Source organism: Pagrus major, chromosome 1 (genome assembly GCF_040436345.1).
Source record: "Pagrus major chromosome 1, Pma_NU_1.0".
Classification (NCBI taxonomy): domain Eukaryota; kingdom Metazoa; phylum Chordata; class Actinopteri; order Spariformes; family Sparidae; genus Pagrus; species Pagrus major.
Genome location: NC_133215.1, coordinates 525,287 through 545,000, shown reverse-complemented (window position 1 = coordinate 545,000; position 19,714 = coordinate 525,287). Strand labels below are relative to the sequence as shown.

Below are 19,714 nucleotides of genomic sequence, written 5' to 3'. Positions count from 1 at the left end.
ACACACAGTACTACACACAGTACTACACAGTACACACAGAGTACACGCAGAGTACACACAGTACTACACAGTACACACAGAGTACACGCAGAATACACACAGTACTACACAGTACACACAGAGTTCACGCAGAGTACACACAGTACACACAGAGTACACACAGTACTAGAAACAGTAATGCACAGTACACACAGTGCACACAGTACACATAGTACTACACACAGAACACACAGTACTAGAAACAGTACTGCACAGTACACAGTACTAGAAACAGTAATGCACAGTACACACAGTGCACACAGCACACACAATATTACACAGTACACAGAGTACTACACAGTACACACAGTACTACACACCGTACACACAGCACTACACAGCACTACACAGTACTGCTCAGTACACACAGTACTACACACAGTTCTACACTGCTCAGTACACACAGTACTAGACACAGTACTACACACAGTACTACACAGTACACACAGAGTACACGCAGAGTACACACAGTACTACACAGTACACACAGAGTACACGCAGAATACACACAGTACTACACAGTACACACAGAGTTCACGCAGAGTACACACAGTACACACAGAGTACACACAGTACTAGAAACAGTACTGCACAGTACACACAGTACTACAAACAGTACTGCACAGTACACACAGTACTACAAACAGTACTGCACAGTACACACAGTACTACAAACAGTACTGCACAGTACACACAGTACTATACACAGTACACACAATACTATACACAGTACACATAGGACACACAGTACACACAGTATTACACAGTACACACAGTATTACACAGTACCCAGAGTACTACACAGTACACACAGTACTACACACAGTACACATAGTACTACATAGTACACACAGTACACACAGTACTACACCCAGTACACACAGTACTACATACTACACACAGTACTACACACAGTACTACACACAGTACTACACAGTACACACAGAGTACACGCAGAATACACACAGTACTACACAGTACACACAGAGTTCACGCAGAGTACACACAGTACACACAGAGTACACACAGTACTAGAAACAGTAATGCACAGTACACACAGTGCACACAGTACACATAGTACTACACACAGAACACACAGTACTAGAAACAGTACTGCACAGTACACAGTACTAGAAACAGTAATGCACAGTACACATAGTACACACAGCACACACAATATTACACAGTACACAGAGTACTACACAGTACACACAGTACTACACACCGTACACACAGCACTACACAGCACTACACAGTACTGCTCAGTACACACAGTACTACACACAGTACACACAGTACTACAAACAGTACTGCACAGTACACACAGTACTACAAACAGTACTGCACAGTACACACAGTACTACAAACAGTACTGCACAGTACACACAGTACTATACACAGTACACACAATACTATACACAGTACACATAGGACACACAGTACACACAGTATTACACAGTACACACAGTATTACACAGTACCCAGAGTACTACACAGTACACACAGTACTACACACAGTACACATAGTACTACATAGTACACACAGTACACACAGTACTACACCCAGTACACACAGTACTACATACTACACACAGTACTACACACAGTACACACAGTACTACACAGTACTACACAGTACACACAATGCTACACACACTTCCTGTGGCTGTTCCCTGAGTCTGAATACTTTCTTTGTAGATCTTTTATTGTGAAAATTGGCCCTCAGTCACTTCCTCCTCCACAGGGTCATGTGATCACAGCAGCCTCTGGTGGCCGTCAGAGGAGCTGCAGCTCGTCTCCGCCCTGACTCTCTCTCGTTTCTTCTTCTGTGTTTCTGTGCGTCAGCCGAAGCCGACCAAAGGCCGGATGCGTATTCACTGTCTGGAGAACGTGGACAAGGCTCTGCAGTTCCTGAAGGAGCAGAGGGTTCACCTGGAGAACATGGGCTCCCACGACATCGTGGACGGAAACCACCGACTGACGCTGGGACTCATCTGGACCATCATCCTCCGCTTCCAGGTAACCTCACGCACTGAAGTCAGGTCGTCCAGACGTGGTACCGTAAAAACACTGACGTCTGGTACACCAGAGACACGACACACTATACACACTACCGTTCAAAAGTTTGGGGTCACTTGCAAATGTCCTTATTTTGGAAAGAAAAGCACAGTTTTTTTCAATGAAGATCACATTAAATGAATCAGAAATGCAGTCTAGACATTGTTAATGTGGTAAATGATTCTAGCTGGAAACGGCTGATTTTTAGTGGAATATCTACACGGGTGAACAGAGGCCCATTTCCAGCAGCCATCGCTCCTGTGCTCTAATGCTACATTGTGTTAGCTAACCGTGTTAAAAGGCTAATTGATGTGCAATTATGTTAGCACGGCTGAAAACTGTTGGCTGATTAGAGAAGCTATAAAACTGGCCCTTCTTTGAGCTAGTTGAGTATCTGGAGCGTCAGCATTTGTGGGTTCGATTATTCTCTCAAAATGGCCTGAAAAAGAGAACTTTCTTCTGGAACTCAACAGTCTGTTCTTGTTCTGAGAAATGAAGGCTAATCCATGCGAGAAACTGCCAAGAAACTGAAGATGTCCTACAACGGTGTGCACTACTCCCTTCAGAGAACAGCACAGACGGGGTCTAAGCAGAATAGAAAGAGAAGTGGGAGGCCCCGGTCAGAGGACAAGTACATTAGAGTCTCTAGTTTGAGAAATAGACGCCTCACAGGTCCTCAACTGGCAGCTTCATTAAATGGGACCCGCAAAACGCCAGTCTCAACGTCCACAGTGGAGAGGCGACTCTGGGATGCTGGCCTTCTAGGCAGAGTGGCAAAGAAAAAGCCATATCTGAGACTGGCCAATAAAAGGACAAGGTTAAGATGGGCGAAAGAACACAGACATTGGACAGAGGAAGATTCAGGAAGAAAAGTGTTATGGACAGACACATCTAAGTTTGAGGTGTTTGGATCACACAGAAGAACATTTGTGAGACGCAGAACAAGTGAAAGATGCTGGAGGAGTGCCTGACACCATCTGTCAAGCATGGTGGAGGTAATGTGATGGTCAGAATCAGAATCAGAATCAGAAATCCTTTATTTGTCCCGCAAATGGGGAAATTCCTTAGTCACAGCAGCCAAAGGACAGTATCACACTTAAAAAATAATAAAAAGTAAAAAATAAACAATATAATAGAGATAAGAAATAGAATTAACTCGTATATACATAGTATTTACAATATGAACTTGGTATTTACAATATGACATAGTATTTATAATATGAACAGTGTAAGTATAAGCAGTTTGGTATTTTTATTTACAAACATTAAATAATAAATATGGGTATTAAAAAATTGTCCAATTAGTGCAAACCAGAAAGTGTGTGGATATGTGTAGAGTTTAGTATTGCACAGTGCACATGTGAGGTCTACTGGGAGCAGTGCTGGTTGTACAGTCTGACAGCAGCAGGAAGGAAGGACCTGCGGTACCGCTCCTTCACACACTTGGGATGTATCAACCTGTCGCTGAAGGAGCTGACCAGTGCTGTGATGGTGACCTGCAGGGGGTGGGACTCCTTCACCAGCAGCGATGACAGCTTGTCCATCATCCTGCTCTCTCCCACCACCTGCACCGGGTCAAGAGGGCATCCCAGGATGGAGCTGGCCTTCTTGATAAGTTTATCAAGTCTCTTCCTATCTGCTGCCGAGATGCTGCTGCTCCAGCAGACTACTCCATAGAAAATGGCTGATGCCACCACAGAGTCATAGAAAGTTGTCAGGAGTGCCCCCTGCACCCCAAAGGACCTGAGCTTCCTCAGCAGATGGAGTCTGCTCTGACCTTTCTTGTATGCTGCTGCAGTGTGATCAGTCCAGTCCAGTTTATTGTTCAGGTGAACTCCCAGGTACTTGTAAGACGTCACCATCTCAATGTCTGTTCCCAGGATGTCCACTTGTGTGCAGGGTTGTTTGCGCCTGCGGAAATCCACCACCAGCTCTTTGGTCTTCCCGGCGCTGAGCTGGAGGTGGTTCCGCTGGCACCAGTCCACAAAGTCCTGAATAAGTTCTCTGTAGGCTCTGTCGTCCCCGTCCCTGATGAGGCCGACGATAGCAGAGTCGTCAGAGAACTTTTGTAGATGGCTGTGGGGTGTTTGGTGGGAGAAATCAGCAGTGTAAAGGGTGAACAGGAAAGGGGCCAGGACTGTTCCCTGTGGGGCCCCCGTACTGCAGACGACTGTGTCGGACACACAGTCCAGAGTCCTCACATACTGTGGCCGGTCGGTGAGGTAATCGAGGATCCAGTTCGTGAGGTGTTGGTCCACCCCCGTGAGCTCCAGCTTGTCCCCCAAAAGCGCAGGCTGTATGGTGTTGAAAGCACTGGAGAAATCAAAGAACATGATCCTCACAGTGCTTCCAGGCTTTTCCAGGTGAGACAGTGATCTGTCCAGGAGGAAGATGATGGCGTCGTCCACTCCGATGCCAGGCTGGTAGGCAAACTGGAGTGGGTCCATAAAAGGACCCACCAGAGGGCGGAGATGGACATGGATGGTGTGGGGCTGCTTTGGTGCTGGTGAAGTGGGAGATTTGTACTGGGTAAAAGGGATTTTGAATAAGGGAGGCTATCACTCCATTTTGCAATGCCATGCCATACCCTGTGGACAGCGCTTGATTGGAGCCAATTTCCTCCTACAACAGGACAATGACCCAAAGCACACCTCCAAACCATGCAAGGACTATTCAGGGAAGAGCAGTCAGCTGGTATTCTGTCTGTGATGGAGTGGCCAGCGCAGTCACCAGGTCTCAACCCTATTGAGCTGTTGTGGGAGCAGCTTGACCGTGTGGTGCATAAGAAGTGCCCATCAAGCCAATCCAACTTGTGGGAGGTGCTTCAGGAAGCGTGGGGTGAAATTTCTTCAGATTACCTCAACAAATTGACAGAACGCCGAAGGTCTGCAAGGCTGTAATTGCTGCAAATGGAGAATTCTTTGATGAAAGCAAAGTTTGAAGGACAAAATTATTATTTCAAATGAAAATCATTATTTCTAACCTCGTCAATGTCTTGACTATATTTTCTACTCATTTTGCAACTCATTTGATGAATAAAAGTGTGAGTTTTCATGGAAAACATGAAATTGTCTGGGTGACCCCAAACTTTTGAACGGTAGTGTACTATAACATGACGACAAGCTGCCACTCTTCTTCTCCGGACTCGAAGCTTTTAAAGGAGCAGTTCACTCAGTCATCATCTCCTCCTGATGATGTAAAGTCAGGCTCAGCCATCATCTCCTCCTGATGATATAAAGTCAGGCTCAGCCATCATCTCCTCCTGATGATATAAAGTCAGGCTCAGCCATCATCTCCTCCTGATGATATAAAGTCAGGCTCAGCCATCATCTCCTCCTGATGATATAAAGTCAGGCACAGCCATCATCTCCTCCTGATGATATAAAGTCAGGCTCAGCCATCATCTCCTCCTGATGATATAAAGTCAGGCTCAGCCATCATCTCCTCCTGATGATATAAAGTCAGGCTCAGTCATCGTCTCCTCCTGATGATATAAAGTCAGGCTCAGCCATCATCTCCTCCTGATGATATAAAGTCAGGCTCAGTCATCGTCTCCTCCTGATGATATAAAGTCAGGCTCAGCCATCATCTCCTCCTGATGATATAAAGTCAGGTGAAGTCTCGTAGTCTACAGAACATACCCTAACCCATACAGCTGGTCTGCTGTGATCACAGAGATCACAACCTGATCTGAAGATGTTATTGACCTCCTGATCGGCGGTGGAGCTCGAGCTAACACTTCAGACAGATGAATGTGACAGTCAATCAATAATCAATAACTTGGAGTTTGTTGTTATTATAGAGACATCAACAAAGAGAGGTGGTAATGGAAAGATAAAGATGTAAATGATTACAGCTTCTTTTGAGTACTAAATAAAGTAATTAAATGTAAATGTGATTACTGAAATAAATACTCTTTAGCCACCTTGACTTACTGAATGAAGTAATTGATTACATATTCAAAGTACTAATAACAGTAACAAGGTGCTTCACAAGATGAAATAACAGACAATACAGGTGCAGCAGCGGCCAATCAGAGACACACAAAACACATTAACATGTAATAAAATCAGAAAATTCAAGAAATATAAAAAGTCACAAAACATGTTGACATGAAATAATCATGATGATATTTAGACAGAATGTGTAATAAAACCTTCAAAGTGGAAAATATCCAATAAAATAAGATAAATCTTTAAACATGATGAACGTGATGACGTCATGTTGCTGTTGTCTGTCAGCCAATCACGTGTTGTCATGTAAAATGAATAAATATTAATAAAACTAAGAACGCAGAAATATTATTATTTATTTATAATCATCTTTGAACACTCATCTTGTTTTGTGTCATTAAAATTGATTTGTATTTGTTGTGCAGCTGCAGGAACATAAATATAAACACATCTCACAGATTTCTATATTTATATTAATATAAACCATCTTTATTCAACACGTTTTATTTATCTGCATAAATCTGTTTCATGAAGTCAGTAAATGTGTTTTTTTAATGAATGTATTGTTTTGACAACAGTTTGTTGATATTAATTCATTTTACTTCAATAAATCAAAATAATGACGAAACAAAACAAACTCAGATGTGACGTCTCATCAGAACCTGTTGATTAGTAACTCTTCAGACTCAGAGCCACGCCCCCTTTTATTACTCATTGACAGACTGGCCTCTGATTGGTGGGCCAGCTCAGCTCAGGTTAAAGTCCAGGTTGGTTCATGTTTTACTGAGAGCAGGCCGTCGTCATGGAAACCCAGTCCCGGTGACATCACACAGTGCTGGATCGACCTTTGACCTCCGGGAACAATCAGCTCTCACTTCCTCCTCAGATCGTCCAGTCAGAGAGCAGCTGTTACCTCGGGGGGAGTGTTTTTACCCTCAAGGCGTCTTCTCAGGCTTAACTTTCCCAACAGCTCTATCAATCAAATCACAGAAGCTGTTTCTAAACTCACAGTTTCAGTTCATGAAGGAAAAAGTGTTTCAAGACTAAAATCACTCGTGAGTCACAGAGTCCAGCTCACGTTGACGCAGCAACACTTTTTACATCATGTTTTAATGATGTTTGAAAAAAGATCCAATCAGCTCAGCCGCAAATCAAAATAGTCCAATAAGACTGGAGATGATTCTTCAGACCTCAATGTGTTCACTAAACATCAATACGTAATCAATAACTGCAGTCAGTTCATCAATAAAGGTCAACTGAACTATATGACAGCACCGTCAGTATGAACATGTATCTATAGATCAGAGTGAACACCTACAACCTCACCTGTACACATCACACAGGTGGAGGTGTGACAGCTCTCAGTGCAGGTGTGAAAAGCAGTGTGTATGCACGTGTCCTGACTGATCCAACCATTGAACCAGTAACACAACATCACCAGACTCCCTTAACAAATGTAGTGATTTTCAGAGTTGTTGAGTTAAAACAAACTTTATAACGTAGTGAAACGCTGTCTCTGACAGATTCTGAATCATTGTCTCCTTCTTGTAAATTCAGCAAATGTTCTACATGAACTTCTTTCTGTCTTTGTGTAGAAACATGGTGTCAGGTGTGAACTGTGTCTGTGTGTCTCTTCAGATTCAGGACATCAGTGTGGAGACTGAAGACAACAAAGAGAAGAGATCAGCCAAAGACGCTCTGCTGCTCTGGTGTCAGATGAAGACGGCTGGGTGAGACGTGTACTAATACTTAGTACTACACATATCTGTATTTATACTGCTAATACTACAGTATTTGTCTCTGCTGATACTGATAAAGTTCTGGGCGCCAGGTGATGGACAGAAGTACAGTAGCTGGGATGAGCCAGTCATGTGGTAACAGTTGTCGTGTTGATGCTGTGACTCACCTGAGATGATGTCATGATTAAGACCAGGTGTGTTGTGCCTCAGGTATCCCAACGTGAACATCCACAACTTCTCCACCAGCTGGAGAGATGGGATGGCCTTCAACGCTCTCATCCACAAACACAGGTGACACCTTCATCTTCAATCAGGCTCATATCTGAAGACACAAAATTAGAGTTTCTGGTAAATCATTACAACAATGACATCATTATGACATCATTAAATCCTGGTCTCAAGTAAACAACATTCATTATCTCAAAACTTTATTCATCTTTAAAGCTGCTGCTGCGTTGTTGTAAATAAAGTTGTCTGTGTTTTTTGTTCAGGCCCGATCTGATTGACTTTGACAAGTTGAAGAAGTCCAACGCTCACTACAACCTGCAGAATGCCTTCAACCTGGCTGAGCAGCACCTGGGCCTCACCAAGCTGCTGGACCCTGAAGGTGAGAACATGACCTGCCTTACTTGAACCTGTTTACCTGGCCAGGTTTGTCTGACCCAGTTTTAGTGACCAGGTTTACCTGACCCGCTTTATCTGAGCCGAACCTGATGAAACTGTCTCCCTCTACGCTGACGAGACTGCTGTTTCTGATCAAGACCTTGTCTGTTTGTGACAGTGAACGCAGCACGTTGGCACAGCAGCAGCTGTGTCACACAGGATGTGTTCAGGTACAACACTGAGTGTAAGACAGGAGAACTCCTGCTTCAGTGTCTCACGATAGAGGTGATCGATTAGTTGTGTCACGATTTAGATTCTAAAACTAAAATTGATCAAAATGGGTTTTAAATTTACAATCACAGATGTCAGAAGCGGGTCGGTGTCTCTCCAGTGTTTTTCTCCGAGTCACAGTGACTGGAGTGTCATCGGCTCTGTGTTGTTGTGTTGCAGATATCAGTGTGGACCATCCTGATGAGAAGTCAGTCATCACCTACGTGGTGACGTATTATCACTACTTCTCCAAGATGAAGGCTCTGAAGGTGGAAGGCAAACGAATCGGAAAGGTCAGAACACGTTAGACACCAGCTGATCAATACTTCACTGTTACTGTGTGATCAATATCTGTCACATATATGTGTATCTATGACAGGAGACGTCTCTGTTTTTTTGTCCAGGTGTTGGATAACGCCATCGAGACGGAGAAGATGATCGAGAAGTACGAGTCTCTGGCCTCAGACCTGCTGGAGTGGATCGAACAGACCATCATCATCCTCAACAACAGGAAGTTCGCCAACTCGCTGGTCGGCGTCCAGCAGCAGCTCCAGGCCTTCAACACCTACAGGACTGTCGAGAAGCCTCCAAAGTCAGAACCCTCACCCTCCTCACTGTCTTAATGTCCAAACTGTCTTAATGTCAGCACTGTCTCAACAGTCAATGACACAGTTTCTCTCCATCAGCCAATCAGCTCTCACTCAGTCAGGGTTATTCCCTTTCACCTTCTCTGACCTCTGACCTCCTCCAACTTCCTCCATCCTCCTCGAACCTCTGAGCTCCTCTGAATTTCCTCTGTCCTCCTCCATCCTCCTTTAACCTCCTCTGACCTCTCACCTCCTCTGAATTTCCTCTGTCCTCCTCCATCCTCCTTTAACCTCCTCTGACCTCTCACCTCCTCCGAATTTCCTCTAACCTCCTCTGTCCTCCTCTCATCTCCTCTGACCTCTGACCTCTGGTGTCCTCAGGTTCACAGAGAAGGGGAACCTGGAGGTTCTTCTCTTCACCATCCAGAGTAAGATGAGAGCCAACAACCAGAAGGTCTACATGCCCCGAGAGGGAAAACTCATCTCAGACATCAACAAGGTCAGAGCTGCTCTCAGTCCTCCAGCAGCGACTTTAAATCTGTCACACGCTGATATAAAACGTATCTATGTCTCTGGTCCGTGTTCACAAACAGCTTCAGGATGTATCGTTCCTACAGCCGACAAGATCAACTGTGATATGAGCCCAACTGTTCTTTCATTATAGTTTTAGTTCAGTTTCAATAGTTGGTTCTGTTGTGGATCCTCAGTCAGTCAGTCTGTTGCTCAACAGGTCAGTTAATCCTCATTTGTTCAGAACAAAAGTCCAAACATTCAGTTTCTCTGTTTTCAGTCACAGTAAACGGAACCCCTCTGAGTTAATCAGCAGATGATAAAAATCAGTAGTTGCAACCTTAAAACAAAAATCTTACTCAGTCTGTGATCGATGTTCGATCGATGTCGATCGACATTCAGGCAGCAGCTTCTTAAAATGTCGTCTGAACATAATTCTGATTGTAGAGATTTCATGATTCTCTAAATCCATTATTTCCATTTAAGGATTGTTTTCAGCTCTGCCATCATCAGACTGTCTCATCAGGGTCAGTGAAGATCAACAGATCGTTGGTTTTATGTCCTGACAAACTCTTTACAGAGACATTTTAAAGCAACAGCTTGACTTCATCCTGCTGACTAGTTCAAATAATATTCACCAAAAATAAACAACAAACACCTTCAGTGATTCAACAATAAACAACAAAAGAGAGAAATTCAGACTGTTACAAAGTCCAGAGTGAACTCACAAACAAGTCAATAAAAGATCTCTGACAGAGAAAACAAGAAATGAAAAAAGAGAAATGTGACCAGTGTCTGATAATGTATCTTTGACTTAAAGTTCTTAATATACTGTATAATAGATTTATAATCTCATTCTGCTCATGTCACATTAAACCTGTTGTGTTTCTGCTGATGTAAATGTTAGTTTTGGATCTTTATTTTATCTGTATTTTTGATTTAAGTGTTCACACATGTTGAACGTTGAACTACATTACACTTGATAAGAGATTCAAAAGGATGTTAATTCAATACAGGAAGTGGACACAGTGGTCAGGCTCAATAAAAAGCTCACAGGCTGAAGCTCAAGTCCTTCAAAGAGACAGAGGTTTTGACTCTGGATGCTTTAAGTTACTGTGGACAGATGCTGCTTCACTTTAAGACGTGTTTGATGGTGATGGTGTTTGTCCGTCAGGCCTGGGAGCGACTGGAAAAGGCGGAGCACGAGAGGGAGCTGGCTCTGAGGACAGAACTTATTCGTCAGGAGAAACTGGAACAACTCGCCAGACGCTTTGACCGCAAGGCAGCCATGAGAGAGACCTGGCTCAGCGAAAACCAGAGACTGGTGTCACAGGTAGGAAGACACACAGTCAGCAGCAGCTACCAGGTGCTGCTTCGCATCAGCATCCATCTTACAGCATTCAGATCTGCTCTGTAAATCCTGTAAAAATCAGGAAGAAATGTAATAAGTTATTTTTCTCTCCAGGACAACTTTGGTTTCGACCTTCAGGCCGTCGAAGCGGCCACAAAGAAGCACGAGGCGATTGAGACGGACATCGCAGCGTACGAGGAGCGTGTCCAGGCCGTGGTTGCTGTGGCAAAGGAGCTGGAGGTGGAGCACTACCACGACATTAAACGCATCACAGCCAGGAAGGACAATGTGATCCGGCTGTGGGAGTACCTGCTGGAGCTGTTGAAGGCCCGCCGGCAGAGACTGGAGATGAACCTGGGCCTGCAGAGAGTCTTCCAGGAGATGCTCTACATCATGGACTGGATGGACGAGATGAAGGTACGCCAATGACCACTGAGGTCAACAAATCCTACCTTCACATGGTAGATTTTAGGGTCAGATGAGAGGATAGATATCAGTTTCATCAGGTGCTAACTGAGCGTTCTTGTAGCGATGCTGTTCTAATGTTTGATCATTGCCAACCTAACTGTTGGTCCTCTCTTTCCGTCTGTCCGTCTTTGGTATCTAGATGTTGCTGCTGTCTCAGGATTATGGAAAGCATCTGTTAGGTGTGGAGGACCTGCTGCAGAAACACGCCCTGGTGGAGGCAGACATCGCCATCCAGGCTGACAGGGTGAAGGCAGTCAGCACCAACGCCAACAAGTTCTCTGTCAACAATGAAGGTAAGCAGCTTCCTTTTGGTTTTAAATAGTCTTAACTGTGAGGTGTTCTTGTTTTTATTCTGTTTTCACAAATGACTTCCTGAAAAGAAATCTTGTAGGTTCAAGAGCATGATGAGCCCGACCTGTGAAAGCTTCTGTCTGTAGTGTTTGAGGCAGCAGTCTGCAGAGTAGATTATTTCAAACTTTAAACATGAGAGCTAACATTGTGCCTTCTGTCCAGGCTATAAGCCCTGCGACCCTCAGGTCATCCAGGACCGGGTTTCCCACCTGGAGTTCTGCTACCAGGAGCTGACCCAGCTGGCCGCAGAGCGTCGCGCCCGCCTGGAAGAGTCACGTCGTCTCTGGAAGTTCTTCTGGGAAATGGCCGAGGAGGAGGGCTGGATCCGTGAGAAGGAGCAGATCCTGTCCTCTGTTGAACACGGTAAAGATCTGACGGGGGCACTGCGCCTCCTAAGTCAGCAACGCGCCCTGGAGGACGAGATGAGCGGCCGCGCCGGCCACCTGCAGCACACCATCGCAGAGGGCCAGGCTATGGTGGAGGCTGGCCACTTTGCTGCCACCAAGATCCAGGAGCGTATCGCTGACCTGCAGGCTCAGTGGGCAGCGTTGGAGCAGCTGGCAGCGGCGAGGAAGAAGAGGCTGGAGGAGGCTATGGCTCTGCACCAGTTCCAGGCTGACGCAGATGATGTCGACGCCTGGACGCTTGATGCCCTGCGCATTGTCTCCAGTGGAGAGACGGGCCATGACGAATTCTCCACCCAGGCTCTGGTCCGGAAGCACAAGGACGCAGCGGCAGAGGTTGCCAGCTACCGCCCAGTCATCGACTCACTCCACGAGCAGGCCGCCTCTCTATCGACAGAGGAGGCTGAGTCAGAAGAGGTCCGTGGTCGGCTGGCCGGTATCGAGGAACGCTACAAGGAGGTGGCAGAACTGACAAAGCTGAGGAAGCAGGCGCTGCAGGATGCTCTGGCACTCTACAAGATGTTCAGCGAGGCCAACGCTTGTGAGGTTTGGATTGACGAGAAGGAGCAGTGGCTGAACAGCATGGAGATCCCCGAAAAACTGGAGGACCTGGAGGTCATCCAGCACAGGTAGGACAAGATGCTGCATAGGTGTTTGTGACTCTTTGCCTCTTTTACCGATCACTGTATCAGTGTGGACTGTGTCTTTGGTAGGTTTGAGAGTCTGGAGCCGGAGATGAACAACCAGGCGTCTCGTGTTGCTGTGGTAAACCAGATCGCCCGGCAGCTGATGCACAACGGTCACCCGAGCGAAAAGGACATCAAGACCCAACAGGACAAACTCAACAACAGGTACGAACAGGTGTAACACGCTATAACTGCTGTGTCCTCAACGTAAACCCTTCAAAACTGTAGTTGTGATTGTACCTGGCGACTGTGACCTTGTCTTTACCTCTAGGTGGAGTCAGTTCCGCGATCTGGTGGACCAGAAGAAGGAGTCCCTGAACTCCGCTCTGGGAGTGCAGAACTACCACCTAGACTGCAATGAGACCAAGTCCTGGATCAAAGAGAAGACCAAAGTCATTGAGTCCACCCAGGAGCTGGGCAACGACCTCACCGGAGTCATGGCCCTGCAGCGCAAACTGACTGGTATGGAGCGTGACCTGGCCGCCATCGAAGACAAACTGGGTGATCTGCGAGGCGAGGCTACGCAGCTCTCAGAGGAGCACCCTGACCAGGCCAAGGCTATCACAGGCCGCCTGGCTGAGATCACCGCTGTCTGGGAGGAAATGAAGAACACTCTGAAGACCCGCGAGGAGTCTCTGGGCGAGGCCAGGAAGCTGCAGCAGTTCCTGCGCGAGCTGGACGACTTCCAGTCTTGGCTGTCCCGGACTCAGACAGCCATCGCCTCCGAGGACATGCCAAACACGCTGGCTGAGGCAGAGAAGCTCATGGCCCAGCACGAAGGCATCAAGAATGAAATCAATAACTACGAGGAGGACTACCAGAAGATGCGGGACATGGGGGAGATGGTGACGCAGGGCCAGACAGATGCACAGTACATGTTCCTGAGACAGAGGCTGCAGGCGCTCGACACCGGCTGGAACGAACTGCACAAGATGTGGGAGAACCGGCAGAACCTGCTGTCCCAGTCCCACGCTTACCAGCTGTTCCTCAGGGACACCAAGCAGGCCGAGGCCTTCCTCAACAACCAGGTAACCACCACAGATTCACCTCACTCTGTCTTCAACACCAGGCTCATAACCCTCATGTTAAAAACTCCAGATCAGGATTGGATCAACGTTAGTAGCAGGTCAGTCTGTTCAAATATTGCTGCCTCACAGTACTAAACCCTGTGTCCTCGTCCTGCAGGAGTACGTCCTGGCTCACACCGAGATGCCTACCACTCTGGAGGGCGCAGAGGCAGCCATCAAGAAGCAGGAGGACTTCATGACCACCATGGACGCCAATGAAGACAAGATCAACAGTGTGGTAGAGGCCGGCAGGCGGTTGGCCAGCGACGGAAACATCAATGCTGAACGCATCCAGGAGAGAGTCGCCTCCATCGATGACAGGTAGAAACATGACAACAAGACACAAAACATTTCTGGAGCTTCACAGTAACACAGAGTTGCAGCATTCTGCTAAACAACTGAAGCAGCTGGAGACCTGATTTAAAACATCAGATGTCTCCATACAGCTCGTCTGCTGTGATCACAGTCTGCAGGAGAGAAGAGATCACAACCTGATCTGAGGAGACAATATTTACAGCCCATCAATGAAGTGCATGCTCGAGCTTGAAGTATTGTTTATATGTGGGCGTGCTGCTCTGACCCTGTCCTCCATGTTTCAGGCATAAGAAGAACAGGGAGGCTGCAGTGGAGCTGCTGATGAGGCTGAAGGACAACAGAGACCTGCAGAAGTTCCTGCAGGACTGTCAGGAGGTCGGTCTCTCCTCACACACTTCAAACATCAACGCCTCATAAAGAAAATCAAACTTAAAGCCAGATTCGACGTAAAAATATGATCTAATGGTTGATTTCTTTTAGAGGTCTATCTTGTGTTCCTCTTGTGTCATTCTAACACTCAAGTAGAAATGTATTGAACACATTCCTGCTCCTCAGAGGATTTAATCTTAAACATTTACATTTTGTGTGCCCAGCTGTCTCTGTGGATCAATGAGAAGATGCTCACAGCTCAGGACATGACCTACGACGAGGCCAGGAACCTGCACAGCAAGTGGCTGAAGCACCAGGCCTTCATGGCTGAACTGCAGTCCAACAAAGAGTGGCTGGACAAGATCCAGAAGGTCTGTTGCACCTCATGATGCCTTTACTGCACCGCACATGTGCACCTGTACACTGCACAGACAGATATGTGTGTAGTAATCACCTTCAAAACAAACTTGGCTTCATGATTAACATCACCTGTCAAAGTGTGAAGCAGCAGAGTAAATGATGTAAAAACTTTAATGCAGGTTTGATGACATACATCAGATAACATTAGCTTTAGCTCACAAGCTAACAAGTGTTCAGCTTGTTAGCACAATGGAGAAATGAAGGAAAGCAAATGAACATAATGTAAAATGTAGTAAGCGTACAAGCTAATGTTAGACAACACAAATGTTGGTAAAACGTTTATTAGCTTAATAGCTAACATGTAGCTTGTTAGCAACGGAGAAATACATAAGAAACATGACCCACTGCAGTTTACAACCACCAGAACTCAGACTGATGAGATAAAAAGGACTTAGCTTGCTAACTGGAGTTAGAAGAATGTGTCCCTGTTGGTGATGTTATATCTGTTAGCTACATGCTGGTTTTTGTCGACTGTAGTCTAGTTTTCCTTCGCTATTGGACCAACACCTGTGAAACTTCACATATCAGCTGGTGACCTTTGAACCTGACCTGAGTTCTTCCTGGTTTGTTGACGACAGGACGGCATGCTGCTGGTGTCGGAGAAGCCGGAGACGGAGGCGGTGGTGAAGGAGAAGCTGTCGGCGCTCCACACCATGTGGGAGGAGTTAGAGTCCACCACGCAGACTAAAGCTCAGTGTCTGTTTGACGCCAACAAGGCAGAGCTGTTCACTCAGAGCTGCGCTGACCTTGACAAGTGGATGGGAGGTCTGGAGGGTCAGATCCAGTCTGACGACTACGGCAAAGACCTGACCTCCGTCAACATCCTGCTCAAGAAACAACAGGTACACTCACAGTGCTACTGCAGTACTATAGTACAGCGTCAGTACTGACAGTACTGACAGTACTGACACTGTACTATAGTACTGGCAGTGGAGCAAAGTAACTGTGATAATGTGAAAATCAGTTCAGTAAGATTTCGATGCAGGACACAGTGATTCAAGCTCGCCTTGTCCTGCTGATTAGAGTAAAATTAATCTTAACTGTAGTATTTGTAGTATAGCTACAACTCAGTAAGATTAGTAGCAGTACTGTCAGCTGTTGTAGTATTTCCAGTATCAGTACTGTCATTAGTATTATAGCAGTATTCTGATGTTAGCTTTAAAAGTACAAGTAGTCATACCAGCAGGTGTGTGCGAGCCTCCGTCTGACCATGCCCCCTGTAGTAGTATATGAAGTAGTATCAGCAGTAGTTGATGTGTGACTCCGCCCCTCAGATGCTGGAGAACCAGGTGGAGGTGCGTCAGCGGGAGGTGGTGGAGCTGCAGAGCCAGGTGAAGGCTCTGGGTCAGGAGGTGAAGGACACTGATGAGGTGGACGGGCGGAGGCAGTTGGTGGAGACGAAGTTCCAGGAGTTGCTGGAGCCGCTGCGCCGCCGCAGGGACTTCCTGGTGGAGTCCAGAGAGGTTCACCAGTTCAACCGAGACGTGGAGGACGAGATCGTACGTAGAACTGACGGAGAGTTTATGTTGTGATCTTTACTCAGAACGTTCTGGCAGGAACGTCGTCTCTGTGCTTTAAGAGTTAAACATGCTGCAGAAGGTTTTTATAGATCAGCTCGTGATGGTGAAATATTTTGTCCAGTGTATTTTCAGTTCTGAAACCAAGTCTATCACGTGTTGAACATCAAGACATTACATTTCAGATTGTCAGCAGCAGACAATCACAGACGTTTGTTCTGTCGCCAGCCTGTGACTCTCATCAGACAGGATGTTCTGCAGCGCCACCATCAGGACAATGAAGTCAGTGGTCGTTCACTCGTTAATGTTTCTGCTGTTCTGTCCTCCAGCTGTGGGTTCAGGAGAGGATGGCTGTGGCCACGTCCACCGATCACGGACACAACCTGCAGACGGTCCAGCTGCTCATCAAGAAGAACCAGGTGAGAGACACCTGAGACACGTCTGCAGTTAAACAATCAGAACCATTCCAGCTGATCTGTGTTGTGGTGGTAAGTGATGTCAGCCATGATGGATGTAACCTGAGCCACTGGTCTTCGTCCTCAGACGCTGCAGAAGGAGATCCAGGGCCATCGGCCTCGTATCGACGACATCCTGGAGCGCAGCGAGAGCCTCCTGAAAGACGAGTCGTCCAGCGGCAACATTATTCGCCAGCGTCTGGCCAACCTGCGTGAGCTGTGGAGGCAGCTGATGGAGGAGGCGGAGCGGCGCCATGGGCGGCTGGAGGAGGCGCACAAAGCCCAGCAGTATTACTTTGATGCTGCAGAGGCCGAAGCCTGGATGAGCGAGCAGGAGCTGTACATGATGTCAGAGGAGAAGGCCAAGGTGTGTCTGCCTGTCTGTCTGTCTGTCTGTCTGTCTGTCTCCTCCTCCTCCTCCTCCTCTCTCTCTTCCTCCTCCTCCAAGTTCTCAGGTTCTGACCTGGTTCTGAACTGGTTCTGACCTGTGGATCAAGAATAACTTTGTGTTTGATTAGTTCATCTTAATAAGGTCGACCATGTATAAGTCAGCTGTAAGTGTAACTGCTCTGTAATGAGCAGTAACATCTGGTTCTGTCTCCAGCTCTCTGTGGTTCTGTCTCCAGCTCTCTGTGGTTCTGTCTCCAGCTCTCTGTGATCTGTTCTGAATATAAAGTTCTGTCATCAGGACTGTCGGACATCTTCAACTGAAAACAGCCCAAACAAACTTGTCTCTGGTTCAGATCCAGGTCAAACCTGCAATCTGATTAATGAAAGTGTCCTGAAGTGTGTTGTAACAACAGTGTGTGTGTGTGTGTGTGTGTGTGTGTGTGTGTGTGTGTGTGTGTGTGTGTGTGTGTGGATCAGGACGAGCAGAGCGCTGTCACCATGCAGAAGAAGCATCAGATCGTGGAGCAGGCAGTGGAGGACTACGCCGAGACCGTCCACCAGCTGTCCAAGACCAGCAGAGGACTGGTGTCTGATGGACACCCTGAGAGGTGACGACATCATCATCATCATCATCATCGTTGTTGTTGTTGTTGTTGTTGACAGTGGATCAAACTGAACCAGTTCAGTCCAGTTGCTGTCATTGCCATGGTAACAGAGAGTGTGTGTGTGTGTGTGTGTCAGTGAGCGGATCAGTATGCGTCAGTCTCAGGTGGACAAGCTGTATGCCGGCCTGAAGGACCTGTCAGAGGAGAGGCGGGGCAAACTGGATGAGAGGCTCCGCCTCTTCCAGCTGAACCGAGAGGTCGATGACCTCGAGCAGTGGATCGCTGAGCGGGAGGTGGTGGCCGGGTCGCACGAGCTGGGACAGGACTACGAACATGTGACTGTACGTTACTGCATGTACTTACACTACTAGTACTACTGTTACTGCGACTGATACTGCTGAACAAACATCACTGCAGGTGGTGTGGTTCTAGTACTACACTGTAATATTTGTACTTCAGCTGACTGTAGTATTATATCTGACCTCTGACCCACCTGCTCCCTGCTCAGATGTTGCAGGAGCGTTTCCGGGAGTTCGCTCGGGACACCGGCAACATTGGTCAGGAGCGTGTGGACGCCGTCAACCGCCTGGCAGACGAGCTGATCAACACGGGTCACGGCGACGCAGCGACGGTGGCGGAGTGGAAGGACGGGCTGAACGAGGCCTGGGCCGATCTTCTGGAGCTCATCGACACCAGGACGCAGATCCTCGCCGCCTCCTTCGAGCTTCACAAGTTCTACCACGACGCAAAGGAGATCCTGGGACGCATCCTGGACAAGCAGAAGAAGCTTCCAGAGGAGGTCGGCCGGGACCAGAACACGGTGGAGACACTGCAGAGGATGCACACCACCTTCGAACACGACATTCAGGCCCTGGGAACACAGGTCAGTCACACAACCTGCGGTACAGGGACACACTGGGTTTATTGAGACACGTTGGGTTTATGGAGACACGTTGGGTTTAAGGAGACACGTTGGGTTTACGGGGACACGTTGGGTTTAAGGAGACACGTTGGGTTTAAGGAGATGTGATGTATCTGAAGTTTGTATAAGGCAGTTTATTAATTGTATAAATTCAAAACTTGATGTAAATATTTGTTGTTTTGTTTTTTGGGGTTTACAGATTCAGTAAACAAGAACGATTCAGCTTGATCAAAAGACTGCAGACACATAAATTCAAACGGTGACTGCTCTGTTTGGGGTCATGGAAGGGGAGAAAAAGTTAACTAAAGCAACGCACTTTATCTTTTGCCTCCCTTCTGGCTTGACGAGTAATTCTGCTCAGGTGGAAGGATACTTTCCCTCCCACTCATGCACAATAGCTGGAAGACATCATGTCCTGTTTAAAACTGGAGAAAATTAGATACTCACTTCAGCCATCAAATAAGAAGTTCCAGAAAGTGTGGGGTCCCTTCCTTTCCTTCCTGTAAAGGCTTGGCCCTTGAGTACAGCTCAACTACGCTGCACACTTCTTACTCACTCCTAGCGCAGGCTTTTGGTGTAACAGTGATCTTATGTTATGACTAGTACTCTGGCAGTGACAGGGGAGGGATTATTTT

General features: G+C 46.8%; 1 protein-coding gene across 4 annotated transcripts in view; it reads left to right on the top strand.

Moving 5' to 3' along the window:
• Positions 1-19,714, top strand: part of LOC141013040 (spectrin beta chain, non-erythrocytic 1-like) — a 39,401-nt gene that overhangs the window by 10,119 nt on the left and 9,568 nt on the right. For all 4 annotated transcript variants that reach the window (XM_073486778.1, XM_073486612.1, XM_073486862.1 and 1 more), the window contains 23 exons: positions 1,885-2,058; positions 7,689-7,780; positions 8,000-8,080; positions 8,281-8,396; positions 8,843-8,955; positions 9,067-9,254; positions 9,631-9,748; positions 10,934-11,092; positions 11,225-11,527; positions 11,718-11,871; positions 12,092-12,962; positions 13,047-13,184; positions 13,291-14,047; positions 14,205-14,407; positions 14,686-14,776; positions 14,995-15,141; positions 15,769-16,032; positions 16,465-16,689; positions 17,037-17,126; positions 17,251-17,529; positions 18,030-18,160; positions 18,294-18,498; positions 18,666-19,040. In XM_073486778.1, the coding sequence (XP_073342879.1) occupies positions 1,885-2,058; positions 7,689-7,780; positions 8,000-8,080; positions 8,281-8,396; positions 8,843-8,955; positions 9,067-9,254; positions 9,631-9,748; positions 10,934-11,092; positions 11,225-11,527; positions 11,718-11,871; positions 12,092-12,962; positions 13,047-13,184; positions 13,291-14,047; positions 14,205-14,407; positions 14,686-14,776; positions 14,995-15,141; positions 15,769-16,032; positions 16,465-16,689; positions 17,037-17,126; positions 17,251-17,529; positions 18,030-18,160; positions 18,294-18,498; positions 18,666-19,040 (5,274 nt within the window). The remainder of the gene's footprint in view (positions 1-1,884; positions 2,059-7,688; positions 7,781-7,999; positions 8,081-8,280; positions 8,397-8,842; positions 8,956-9,066; positions 9,255-9,630; positions 9,749-10,933; positions 11,093-11,224; positions 11,528-11,717; positions 11,872-12,091; positions 12,963-13,046; positions 13,185-13,290; positions 14,048-14,204; positions 14,408-14,685; positions 14,777-14,994; positions 15,142-15,768; positions 16,033-16,464; positions 16,690-17,036; positions 17,127-17,250; positions 17,530-18,029; positions 18,161-18,293; positions 18,499-18,665; positions 19,041-19,714) is intronic.